Below are 13,714 nucleotides of genomic sequence, written 5' to 3'. Positions count from 1 at the left end.
ACTTAATAACAGCGTTAATATTTTTGTCGCGTTAACGCTGCTAGCGGGCTACATGTATGCTGCAGAGCCATGTAAAGAGCTGTTGCTGCTCCGCTCGTCGCCGGAAGCAGCAAGTCACCGGACCCCCTTGATGCAGAAGCCGCCAGAAAAGGAAGTCGCCAGCCGCCATAACCGCTTGCAGCGGAAGCCGCTGGATCCATACGCCGCCAGACTCTCTTGCGGTTGAAGCCGCCAGCCGCGTTACCCGATTGCGGTGGAAGCCGCTGGATCCCAAGCCACCAGACCCACTTGCGGCGGAAGCCGCTGGACCTGGAAGCTGCCAGCCACCAGACGGTGCTGTGATTCAGGGAGACTGGGCAGACTTCCTCTCGACACTCGGCCTGGGGACATAGGATCTCCCACACACCTGGGTACGTGTACTTGGGGTTCTAGCAGGAAAGGAAATATAATACAGTGACAGTGGCCTGCCAGACTTATGTACATTGGGGCCGATATTGCTTATATTAACAGGAGAGGTAGTGGATGGGATTGAAATGCCTTCTACATAAACCCGCATTCGTTCATTAAGGTCTCCCTGCTGAGCTATTATCCTCCCTTTTATTGCTGGGGTGCCTAATCTGGGATGCCAAAGGTTTTATGTACATTGAGGCTGATATTGCGTACATTAACAGGAGAGGTAGTGGATGGGATTGAAAGCTTTGGGCCTTCTACGTAAAACCTCCTTCGTTCATTAAGGTCTCCCTGCTGAGCTATTATCCTCCATTTTATTGCTGGGGTGCCTAATCTGCTGTAAAAAAAAAAAAAAAAAAAAAAAAAAAAAAAAGTTTATTTTTTATTTTATCACAGAAATGAGAAAATGGAGAAAGGAACCGAAATCTTACATGGACATTTTCATTTTAAATTTCTGCCAGATGGCAGAGTTGATAAAACCAAAGTTATTTGTAACCACTGCAAACTTGAATTTTCTTATCACCGGAGTACTTAGAGTCTGATGTATCACTTAAATGCAATACACACCATTGATGCCAGCAAATCACTCACCCAAACAAACAGTGGAGGGAAGCTTCGGCAGACTACGTTGGATACAGCGTATGGAAGTATAGATAAACAAAAGCAAGAAAAGCTAACAAATAACATAGCGAAGTGGATAGCTACAAACTCCAGGCTGATTAGTATTGTGGAAGATGTCAGTCTGAGGAATGTTCTTAGGCTCGCAACGAATGACAGCACGTACGAGCCTCCCTCAAGCCACACCATCACAAGAAGAATACATGACTTGTATGAAAATGAGAGGACTACAAAAAGCGATGGCGTTACAATATGCACCACATGTTGCTCTCACTGGAGATTACTGGACATCGCTGGGTAACCATAATTACCTCGGAGTTACAATGCATTATATTGATGAACAGTGGGAGCTGCATTCACATGCTCTGACTGTAATGAAAACAAAAGAGGGACATTTTGCTGAAACGTGCGCAGAACATTTTATTCATGTTGCACAGGAGTGGAACATTTCAGATAAAGTAGGTAAACTTAGCACAGATAGTGCAAGAAATATGATTGCTGCGGCAAGACACCTGCCTTTTAAACATGTTCCCTGTATTGCGCACAGTCTCCAGCGTTCTGTCACAGTATCTCTGCAGAACAGTGCATTTGACAATGTCCTGGCCAAATGCAGAAAAGTTGGAAGCCACTTTAAAGATAGTCCAGCAAGTGCTGCAGAATTAGAACAACAAATTCAACATGGACAAAAGAAGGAGTCGCATATACAAGATATTCCAACCAGATGGAATTCAACTCTGGACATGGTAAAAAGTGTCTGCAGAAATGAACAGCCACAGAGGGATGTCCTCACCACACACAACACCAACATTGCCATGCCATCTACAGCTGAAATGGACAAACTGCAGAGGTTGGAAACGCTACTGGAGCCCTGCAGGTATATTTTACATATGTCCTATTTAATTTACCCACTGTCCTGTCTGTAAAAAATATAGCATGAATGGGATGTAGTTAGGTAGGTAGGTTTAGGCACTTACTGGTGGGGGTAGGGAGCAGGGAGGGTTAGGCTGCATGTAGGGAGAGTTAGGGTTAGGCACCACCAGCGGAGTGTTAGGGTTAGGCACTATGCAGGGAGGGTTAAGGGTAGGGAAGGTTAGTATACTTACCGGGGACTGTTGGGTATCTGGATTCCAGGATGCCGCTGTCGGTCTCCTAACCACCAGCATTCTCAGCGCCGGCCTCCCGTACCCAACGAAATGAGTTTGATTTTTTTTTTTGCTGTTGCAGGTATGTGACTGAACTTCTGGGAGGAGAAAAGTATGTTTCATGCTCTGTGGTTCTGCCTGCTTTTTGCCATCTCTCTTGGGTCATGGAGAGTTCAGATGATGACCCTGCCTACGTGGTCAAATCTAAGTCTACATTCAGAACAGACCTGGAGACACACAAGGAAAATGCGAACATTGCATATCTGAAGATTGCTACCGCATTGACCCTAGATTTAAGGACCTCAAGTGTATACCCAGAGCTGAGAGGGGTGAGGTGTGGGCCTTCGTCACCAACTTACTCAAGGAACAGAGGTTTGTTGCAGAGAAACCTGTGGAAGCAAGAACATCAGAGCCACCAAATAAAAAGTTAGCCCTATTGGCTGCTTCATCAGAGTCCGATTCTGAACAGGAGGAAGATTCAGTTGAGAACAGTGGGGCAGATTTATTAAGCTCGGTGAAGTGATAAAGTGGAAGGTGATAAAGGACCAGCCAACCAGATCCTAACTGCCATGTCAAAAATGACAGGTAGTAGCTGACTGGCTGGTCCTTTAACACCTTCCAATTTATCACTTCACCGAGCTTAATAAATCTGCCCCACTGTGCATTGATACAGACCGGAGCCCACCTTCAGTACAGAGTCCTGCCCATTAGAGTGGTGGTCCAAACATGCAGCCTTCATTGCACAGGAGTACTTGGGCCACACCTGCAGCATCAGTACCCTGTGAAAGGTTGTTTTCTCTTGCTGGTCATATTGTACAGAAGAAGAGAGTTTCTTTATCATCTGAAAATGTAAATAACCTTGTGTGTCTTAGCAACTGGCTTGGTGCAGAGGAGAAAATAGGTTACACGTCTAAAATATATCTGTCCAGTCTGTCTGGCGGGAACAAAAATCTGGGAAAGTATGAGAGCAAATGACAATCAGCCATTTCCTCCCAAGCACTGGAAAACAGACAGTGGTCATTCAGACAAATTGATTACATCCGTTAGATAATACATTTCTCCAAACAATTGTTTGTCATACATTACCAGATTTTTGCTCGACCACTTCACCTCACTCTAACAGGGACACTTGCTACTAACATAGGAGCAGATGTACTAAGTCTGGAGAAGGGACAAAGAAGTGATAAAGCAGTGATAAGTGCAAGGTGATAACACACTAGCCAGTCAGCTCCTAACTGTAATTTTTCAAATCCGTAATGATTGACTGGTGTGTTATCACCTTGCACTTATCACTTCTTTAACACTTCTCCAGGCTTAATACATCTGCCCCATAGACTGTTTTTGCTTCTCGCTGATAATTTAAAAAAAAAAAAATTCCTACTGGTACCTGTTCATAAAAACAAAAGTAAACGGATTTAGATTTAGAAATGTTAACACTACATTAATGTTTTACTTTCAAAGTTGTGAGAAATATATTTTATTTTATAATTTTAAAGTTTTTTTAAATGCTACGGTGTAAAGGGAATACTGCAACCCAAATGTTATTGCACTGTTGTTCATATAGAAGTACTAAAAGTGCGCAATACACCACTTTTGAATTCATTATTGACTTTTGTGCCTAACAATACGATTAATTGCAAACAATCGCAGAAAATCATGTGATTAATCGCTTTAAAAAATGTTAATCGTTGCCCAGCACTATATACACATACACACACAGACAGCGCGGCTGTCCTAGACAGGAGGTATAAATCAAAATACTTGTACAATATATTCTGTAATAGGTACACTCTTTCTTAACTAACGCTGTCTGTAACAAGACATGTAGAATACTCAAGTGTCTGTAAAGTCTCAGCACTGTGGACAGGCGGCTTTACAGGGGAGACCTTGCCCTGCAAGCCCAGAGACCAGTAGCAGCTATGCTCAGAAGACGGCACCCAGCGTCTCTGTCAGGAACTGAGGGAGAGTGTGAGGCAGCTCCAGGGCGGGAAATCTGTGAGGATTTACCACCGGGTACTATGGAGCCTTACCAATAGGGGCGTTAATACACCCGACCTCTAATCCTATGACCTGGCAGATATAGTGGGGTCTCCCTGCTCGGTAACTGTGTCCACGCCAGCGTCGCAGTTCATCTACCTGGACTGCAACAGGAACGCGTTTTAGTGGTGGGTCCCGCCTGGGGGACCCTCTTACCTCCTCCCTTCGTAGCAGCCACGCGAACCAGGAGAGCGACTGCGACCGTGTGCCTAAGCAGGAACGTCTCTGCCGCAAGTAACCGGGATCTGAGCCGCGGGAGTATGCGACGCCACGGAGACGCAGCACTGAATGTCATCCTGACATAACAGTGCTGCGCCCCTTGAAGTCTTCAATAGCTTTTTCAGGGCTTCCCAGAGCAGCCCGCCTGTTAGGTGACCTGCTGCCTGCAGGCACCACTCGAGCTCTCAGTGCCGGAGGCGCGGTTATCGAGGAGGGTTCCTGTATGAATGGTCGACAATGTTAAGGTCGACAGTCATTACGTCAACCACGATTGGTCGATATGGACATGGTCAACACATGAAAAGGTCGACATCGTTTTTTTAACTGTTTTTGGTGTAATTTTTTCCGTAACATGACCAGGAACCCCAATTAGTGTACCACGTCCCCTTGCATGGCTCACTTCGCTCACCATGCTGTGGGCAAGGTGCCTTGCTCTGCTACCGCTGCGCTTGGCACTGGTTACTATTCTCAATCCTTTTCCACGTGAATGGCAAAGTATGAAAAAGTTAAAAATCTATTTTTTTTTTAAAAAAGCCATGTCGACCTTTTCATGTGTCGGCCATGTCAATGTCGACCAACAGTGGTTGACCTAATGACTGTCGACCTTAACATTGTCGACCATCTGAACGTATACCATAGAGGAGGCCCAATACATCCTGGGACAGTCAAAGCTTTGCCTGATGGTGCCTCTGGATCCAAGATCCCGCTCTACACCCCGGTATATTCCCTGTGAAACACAGTGTACCCCGCTGCAGAAATAAATAACTTTCTTCTGTATTGTGAGAACTCATAATTATTCATTTTGTTGGCCATATAGAGGAAATAAGAAACTTCTATAAGAGAGTTGCTTTATCCAATGCACAGAGTAAATAAAAAGTTTTGTATTATTAAATGGCACTAAAAGTAAACAATTGCCAGTAAGGTATACAGTATACTAGCCAGAGTAACCCCCCCCCCCCCCCCCCCCAAAAAAAAAGGCAAAACGATAACACAATGTATTTAGTAAGGGTTATACTGTAGGTAAGCACCGTACACTTATAGATTTACAGATAAAACACAAAAACTTTTGGAAAGAAGAAGTTTGAAAACAATGGTAACTATAACAGGATTTTGATACCTACCGGTAAATCCTTTTCTCCTAGTCCGTAGAGGATGCTGGGGTCCACTTCATGACCATGGGTTATAGACGGTTCCGCAGGAGCCATGGGCACTCTTAAGACTTTTCAATGGGTGTGAACTGGCTCCTCCCTCTATGCCCCTCCTCCAGACCTCAGTTATAGGAACTGTGCCCAGGGAGACGGACATTTCGAGGAAAGGATTTACTTTACTACTAATAGCGAGATACATACCGGCTCACACCTCAACCATGCCGCACAACATAGCATTCAACTTAACTCACGCCAACAGGCATGAACCAATTACAGCAAACATGCTGAAACTAATAAAAAACACAACATGTGTAACTCTAATAAACAAAACTGCAGGTAAAGTACGCACTGGGACGGGCGCCCAGCATTCTCTACTGACTAGGAGAAAAGGATTTACTGGTAGGTATCAAAATCCTGTTTTCTCATACGTCCCAGAGGATGCTGGGGTCCACTTCATGACCATGGGGTTTATACCAAAGCTCCAGTACGGGCGGAAGAGTGCAGATGAACCTGCAGCACCGATTGACCAAACTTTAGGTCCTCATCGGCCAAGGTGTCAAACTTGTAGAACTTAGCAAATGTGTTTGACCCCGACCAAGTAGCTGCTCGGCAAAGTTGCAATCCCGAGACCCCCCAGGTAGCCGCCCAGGATGAGCCCACCTTCCTAGTGGAATGGGCCTTCACCGACGTCGGTAACGGCAATCCAGCCGTAGTATGATCGTGCTGAATCGTACTTCTGATCCAACGCGCAATAGTCTGCTTGGAAGCAGGACACCCAATCTTGTTGGGAGCATACAGGACAAACAAAGAATCTGTTTTCTGTATTCGAGCTGTTCTAGCGACATAAATCTTCAAAGCTCTAGCCACATCTAGAGACTTTGACTCAGTGAACGTGTCAGTAACTACTGGCACCACAATAGGTTGGTTTATGTGGAAAGATGAAACCACCTTTGGAAGAAAATGTTGACGAGTTCACAACTCTGCCATATCTTCATGGAAGATCAGGTAAGGGCTCTTGTGAGACAAGGCCCCCAACTCAGACACCTGCCGTGCGGATGCCAATGCCAAAAGCATCACCACTTTCCAAGTGAGAAACTTCAACTATCTCTTGTAGAGGCTCAAACCAATCCAATTGAAGAAACTGCAACACCACATTAAGGTCCCATAATGCTATTGGAGGCACAAATGGAGGCTGGATGTGCAGAACCCCTTTCACGAAGTTCTGAACCTCTGGAAGAGAGGCCAATTGTTTTTGGAAGAACACTGACAAAGCCGAAATCTGGACCTTGATTGACCCCAATCGGAGGCCCGCCTCCACACCAGCCTGCAGAAAATGGAGAAAACGTCCCAACTTAAACTCTTCCGTAGGAGCCTTCTTGGATTAACACCAAGACACATTTTTTCCAAATACATTGGTAATGTTTCGACGCTACTCCTTTCCTGGCCTGAATAAGGGTGGGGATGACTTCCTTGGGAATACCCTTACGGGAAAGGATCCGGCGCTCAACAGCCATGCCGTCAAACGTAGCCGCGGTAAGTCTTGATACACGCACGGCCCCTGCTGCAGCAGGTCCTCGCGAAGAGGAAGAAGCTGAGGATCTTCTATGAGCAACTCCTGAAGATCTGGGTACAAAGCCCTCCTTGGCCAGTCTGGGGCAATGAAGATTGCTCAAACTCTTGTTCTCCTTATGATCCTGAGCACTTTTGGGATCAGCAGAAGTGGAGGGAAGACATACACCGACCGGAACACCCACTGGGCCACTAGCGCATTCACTGCTATTGCTTGAGGGTCTCTCGACCTGGAACAATATTTCTGAAGCTTCTTGTTGAGACGAGATGCCATCATGTCTACTTGAGGAACTCCCCAAAGACTTGTCACCTCTGCGAAGACTTCTTGGTGGAGGCCCCACTCTCCTGGATGGAGATCGTGTCTGCTGGGGAAGTCTGCTTCCCAGTTGTCTACTCCCGGAATGAAAATTGCCAACAGACCCTTAACATGTCTTTCTGCCCTGAGGAGGATCTTCGTCACCTCTGCCATTGCCGCTCTGCTTTTCGTTCCGCCCTGCCTGTTTATGTACGCGACTTCTGTTACATTGTCCGACTGGATTTGCACGGAATGATCTTGAAGATGTACCGCTTGTTGAAGGCCGTTGTAAATGGCTCTCAATTCCAGCACGTTTATGTGAAGGCAGGTTTCCTGACTTGACCATTTTCCTTGGAAGCTTTCCCCCTGAGTGACAGCTCCCCAGCCTCGGAGACTTGCATCCGTGGTTACCAGGACCCAGTCCTGAATCCCGAACCTGCGTCCCTCTAGTAGGTGAGAACTGTATAGCCACCACAGGAGCGAAATCCTGGCTTTTGACGACAGGATTATCTTCCGGTGCATGTGTATGTGGGATCCCGACCACTTGTCCAACAGGTCCCACTGGAATACCCTGGCATGGAACCTGCCAAACTGTATGGCCTCGTAGGCCGCCACCATCTTCCCCAACAACCGAATGCACTGATGGATCGACACACTTGATGGTTTCAATATCTGTTTTACCATTTTCTGGATTTCCAGAGCCTTTTCCACCGGAAGAAATACTCTCTGAACTTCTGTGTCCAGAATCATCCCGAGAAAAGACAATCTTGTCGTCGATTCCAACTGTGACTTTGGATAATTTATGATCCAACCGTGTTGTTGGAGTATTGACAGGGAGTGTGTGATGTTTTGTAACAACTGCTCCCTGGATCTCGCCTTTATCAGGAGATCGTCTACATAAGGAATTATATTGACTCCTTTTTGACGCAGGAGAACCAACATCTCCGCTATCACCTTGGTGAATACCCTCGGCGCCGTGGAGAGACCGAAAGGTAATGTCTGGAATTGGTAATGGCAATCCTGAACCACGAATCTCAGATAAGCTTGGTGAGGAGGATAAATGGGAACATGCAGGTAAGCATCTTTTATGTCTACAGACACCATGTAGTCCCCCTCCTCCAGACTGGAAATCACTGCCCTCAGTGATTCCATTTTTAACTTGAAACGTTTCAAGTAGAGATTCAGATTTTTCAGGTTTAGGATCGGTCTGACCGAGCCGTCTGGGTTTGGAACTACAAAAAGGCTTGAATAAAACCCCTCCCCTTGTTGTGACAAAGGTACCAGGACTATGACCTGATCCTGACACAATTTTTGGATTGCCGCTGTTACTGCTTCCCTTTCTGGAAGAGAAGCTGGCATGGTCGATTTGAAAAATTGGCATGGGGGGAAAGTCTTGAAACTCCAGCTTGTATCCCTGGGACACTATATGCAACACCCAGGGATCCAGGCCAAACAGAATCCAACCTTGGCTGAACAGTTTGAGATGTGACCCCACCCGAGCGGCCTCCCGCAAAGGATCCCCAGCGTCATGCTGAAAATTTGGCAGAAGTAGGGGTAGACTTTTGCTCCTGGGAACCTGAAGCTGCTGTGGACTTCTTTCCCTTTCCCCTTCCCGCAAAGAAGGGGGAACCTCTCGCTTTTTTGTATTTATTGGGCCAGAAGGACTGCATGTGCGGGTGATATGTCTTTTTTGCCGGTGCAGAGGGCAAAAATGTTGACTTACCTGCGGTAGCCACCGAGTCTAACGCATCCAGTCCATCGCCAAATAAGGCCTCACCTTTATATGGGAGAGCCTCCATATTTATTTTGGAATCTGCATCCACGTTCCGCTGGCGAATCCACGACGCCCGCTGAGCAGATACTGCCATGGTAGCGGCTTGAGTCCAATATCTTTCATCGCTTCTAGTATGTATGCGGCAGCGTCTTTGATATTCCCTAACTTAAGGAGTATCTCATCTTTATCAATCGTGTCAATTTCTGATGACACGCTTTCTGACCATTTTTCAATAGCGCAACTCACCCACGCACATGCAATTGTGGGCCTAGGCAGCGTACCATTGGCAACATAAATGGATTTCAATGTAGTTTCCATCTTCCGGTCTGCCGGCTCTTTTAGTGAAGCCGTGCCAGGTGCAGGGAGAATTACCTTCTCTGTCAACCTGGCCAGTTCACTGTCTAACACAGGGGGTGACTCCTATTTTTTCCTGTCCTCCATCGGGAAAGGATAAGTTATCTGAATTCTCTTGGGAATACGAAATTTATTTTCGGGATTCACCCACATCCCTTCAAAGAGTGTATTAAGCGCTTTCTTTATAGAAATAAGCCTTCTCCTGAAGTACAGGAGTAGCTTCCGTGACTTCCAGAACTTCCCTTATAGCCACAATCATATATTGTATATTTTTTGCCAATTTATGATCTATTTCTCTGGAGTCACTATCGTCGACACAAGAATCAGTGTCCGTGTCGGTATCAGTATTCACAATATTCGCAAATGGTCTCTTATGTGACCCAGAGGGATCGGCTGCGGATGGAAGAACAGAGCCCTAAAAAAATCACATCCTCCACATATTTTCTCCAGCACTCAGCATGAGATTCAGACTTATCTAATCTCCTATTGATATGATGCATACTATCACTTATTTCTTTCACCATGCAGGCTCTTGGTGTGCCGGCAGCGCCACCACATTACACTTCTGTGTCCCTAAAATAGTTTCCTCCGGGGAGGAACTCCCTGCCTCGGACATGTCTTACACACGTGTACAACACACACACACACAGACACACTGGGACTTATAAGGGACAGACCCACAGTAAAATCTGTCAGAGGGACACAGTTTAGGAGCAGCCAATTCACAACCCCAGCGCCAGTATCTAATGCCTGTGAACACAGAATGCCCACTGACATGCAGCGCTTGTTACACAGTAAAACACACTTGTAAAAGCACCAAATTTGCTTGTGCCCCCTCTGTTTTGCACCCTGATACTTGTAGTCAGAAGTGAAGGAGGACCAGTGATGTCTCTGCAGCCTGAGGAGAGCGAAAATGGCACTGAGCAGTGTGCTGGCTGCCTGAGGAAGAAGCTCCGCCCCCACAATGGCACGTTTTTCCCTCAGAAACTTTTCATAATATTTATACTGGCGGGGGTAGGGTTGTGCCTGGGCATCTTATGCCCCCTTTTTGCCAGTTTATAGAGGTGTTTTTGCAGCCCATTCCCACGAAGCAGGGAGACTGTTGCCAGCAGTTCTCCCTGAAAACAAAAAACCTAACATATGTCTTTTCAGAGAAGCTTAGTAGAGCTCCCCAGAGTGCATCCAGTCTGCCTGGGCACATTTCTAAAACTGAGGTCTGGAGAAGGGGCATAGAGGGAGGAGCCAGTTCACACCCATTGAAGAGTCTTAAGAGTGCCCATGGCTCCTGCGGAACAGTCTATACCCCATGGTCATGAAGTGGACCCCAGCATCCTCTGGGACGTATGAGAAAACAATGTTAGTACAGCAAATACAGGAGAGAATAATAGAGAGGTAACAGGGAATACCTTGCCAGGTCGGAATTCTGGGAAAAGCTCAGTAACACTGGGAAGCACTTTGGTGGCATCTTTCTGCATGATTCCAGCGAGAGGCAGTGTCAGCGTTCGCTCCTTCCCCTCACTTTGTCCCCGCTCTTGTGGGCCTATCTCAGATTCAGAATCAGAGGAACTGCTGAAATCCACCTTTTCTACAGCAGCAGAGGAGGGAGCAATAATGGAGGGGAGAATTATTCCATCTCCATCTTCAGAGGCTGTATAAAAGCAAGCAGAACGATCCTTTAGGGCTTGTATGCACAATGGCATGTGGAACAGGCTTCAGTTTATTACATTCCAAAAGTAAATGTTCAATTGTAAATGTAGCTTTTGTTCCCTGCTACATCTGTTCAAACTTATGCTTTCCAGGTCTGCAAAGATTGGGAACATTCATCATATCGACATGATAATGTCGACGTTCACCAGTGATGAAAAGTCGACATGATTGAATATTGACATTTCGTCCTGGTGACTCTAGCACAGTCTTCTGGGTCATTCATAAGACCATCAATTACGGTTCACAAGAATATACAAGTAAATTGTTTAAAAATCATATGTGATTTCCTGTTTCTTTTTTCCAGATTCTGACTCTCACAGGTGAAGTGTACCTATGATGGAAATTACAGACCTCTCTAATCATTATTAAGTGGGTCAACTTGCACAATCGGTGGCTGTCCAAATACTTTTTTTTATATATATATATATATATATATATATATATATATATATATATATATATACACATACACACACATATATATATATATATACACATACACACACACACACATATACATACACACAGCACAACACATTGGCTGTGCTGCAGGGCCGACGTGATATGTCTTTGAACGGCAGCGTTCACAGACATATCGCTTGTACACACTGGCCGACGGAACCGCGATATTCCGGCCGTTGAACAGAATGGCCAATATATCGGCCAGTGTGTACACACCATAGGAGTAGCTGTAATGGAGGGAGACAGATGCCCCATGTAATACTGTATAATAAAAATATACACACAAACAACCCATGTCTATGTATTTTATGCAACAATTATTGAACAAATGTAAGAAACAGAAAAGTTACAAGTCAAGTCCAATCTTAGGAGCATAACATACAGGACTACCCAAAAAAAGTGGTAAAAACAATTAATCTTTAAAAAGATAAGAATGAACCCTGCAAACCACTTTGCCAGTTACTTGCCTGTTGGTACCGAACCCCTCTCATCCTCCTTTTTGCCTGACACCGGTGGTGGTGGGGGTGGGGGCATTAGCTTTGAATCAATGTCTTCACAGTCTGCATCATAGTCATCATCATCATCATCATCTAAGCAGAAGTCAGTCATTAAAATAAAAACATCATCATGGTTACATATATGTTTTTAAATCTTCAGACTTTATTATATCTACATTTAGCACTATATTACCTGCTCTTCTCGAGAGGTGAAGACTGCCCATAGCCTGCCTATATCTGCGAGACTCATCTTCAGCCACTTCATTGATATCAGAGTAATCAATCGCATCGTCTGTACTCTTAACCCAGCCTAAGGAATACATAAAGAGACGTACTGAGCTACAGAAATCCATCTACACGCATACAAAAAGACAAGAGGGCTTATCCAGCGTTAGCAGCAAAGTAATACAAGATCAAATTGATCCAGGACACACCATGTGGAAATGCATGTATGTTTGGGGTTGGGTTTGGGATACTGGCGGTCGAGATCCCGGCAGTCAGCATGCCGACGTCGGGATCCCTGCAGTCAGCATGCCGACAGGGGGGGTGGGGTAGAATGCAACAAAGCCCCTTGCGGGCTCGCCATAGGTTCTATTCCCATGAGTGGGAATAGCCCTCGGCCCCCTTCCGGCATTCCGGCGGCCAGGATCCCGGCATCGGTATGCTGACCGCCAGGATCGTGACTGTATCCCGTATGTTTGCATGCAGTAGGAAAACACTAAACGCTTTGTTTTTAAGCTGAAATTTAGCATTGAGAGCTAGAACACACCCTATTCCAACTTTAAGGGAGGAATTCAATTGGCTGCAAATTGTTCACTTGGATGAATCTGTGCTGCACCAACCGCACTTTACAGCAGTGGGATCTCGCACAAAAGTGTTTGCTACCTCATGGGGTAGGAAACACTTGTCAAGGTAAGGTCTTTGTATTATCCACAATACCTTAGCTTGACAATAATTGGATTCCCACACAGAAATAAGGACAGCAGCCTAAAGTTCAGACAAAAGCATTCCATATTCGCATAATAACTGCATTTCTTTTCTTATAGGTTTTAGATTTTTGTATACAATAATAAAATAGAGCACCTTTGAAAACAAAAATACCAACTATGTACTACTACATCCACCTTTCTCACACAACTCAGTCTGCAGTAGCTAAGCCTAGCTCTTTCTGGGAGGGGAAAAATAAGATTTTACTCACCGGTAAATCTATTTCTCGTAGTCCGTAGTGGATGCTGGGACTCCGTAAGGACCATGGGGAATAGCGGCTCCGCAGGAGACTGGGCACAACCAAGAAAGCTTTAGGACTAACTGGTGTGCACTGGCTCCTCCCACCATGACCCCCCTCCAGACCTCAGTTAGGACACTGTGCCCGGAAGAGCTGACACAATAAGGAAGGATTTTGAATCCCGGGTAAGACTCATACCAGCCACACCGTATAACTC

At 45.6% G+C, this 13,714-nt stretch overlaps 1 protein-coding gene across 2 annotated transcripts in view; it reads right to left on the bottom strand.

Moving 5' to 3' along the window:
* TAF1 (TATA-box binding protein associated factor 1) overlaps nucleotides 1–13,714 on the bottom strand; it is a 298,119-nt gene that overhangs the window by 232,252 nt on the left and 52,153 nt on the right. For both annotated transcript variants that reach the window (XM_063937154.1, XM_063937155.1), the window contains exons 3-5: nucleotides 12,466–12,582; nucleotides 12,243–12,365; nucleotides 11,013–11,254 (exon numbers count right to left, since the gene is read on the bottom strand). In XM_063937154.1, the coding sequence (XP_063793224.1) occupies nucleotides 11,013–11,254; nucleotides 12,243–12,365; nucleotides 12,466–12,582 (482 nt within the window). The remainder of the gene's footprint in view (nucleotides 1–11,012; nucleotides 11,255–12,242; nucleotides 12,366–12,465; nucleotides 12,583–13,714) is intronic.

The sequence above is a fragment of the Pseudophryne corroboree genome, chromosome 8 (genome assembly GCF_028390025.1).
Source record: "Pseudophryne corroboree isolate aPseCor3 chromosome 8, aPseCor3.hap2, whole genome shotgun sequence".
Classification (NCBI taxonomy): Eukaryota; Metazoa; Chordata; class Amphibia; order Anura; family Myobatrachidae; genus Pseudophryne; species Pseudophryne corroboree.
The sequence above is the reverse complement of the archived record's forward strand: the minus strand, read 5'-3'. Positions and strand labels throughout refer to the sequence as shown.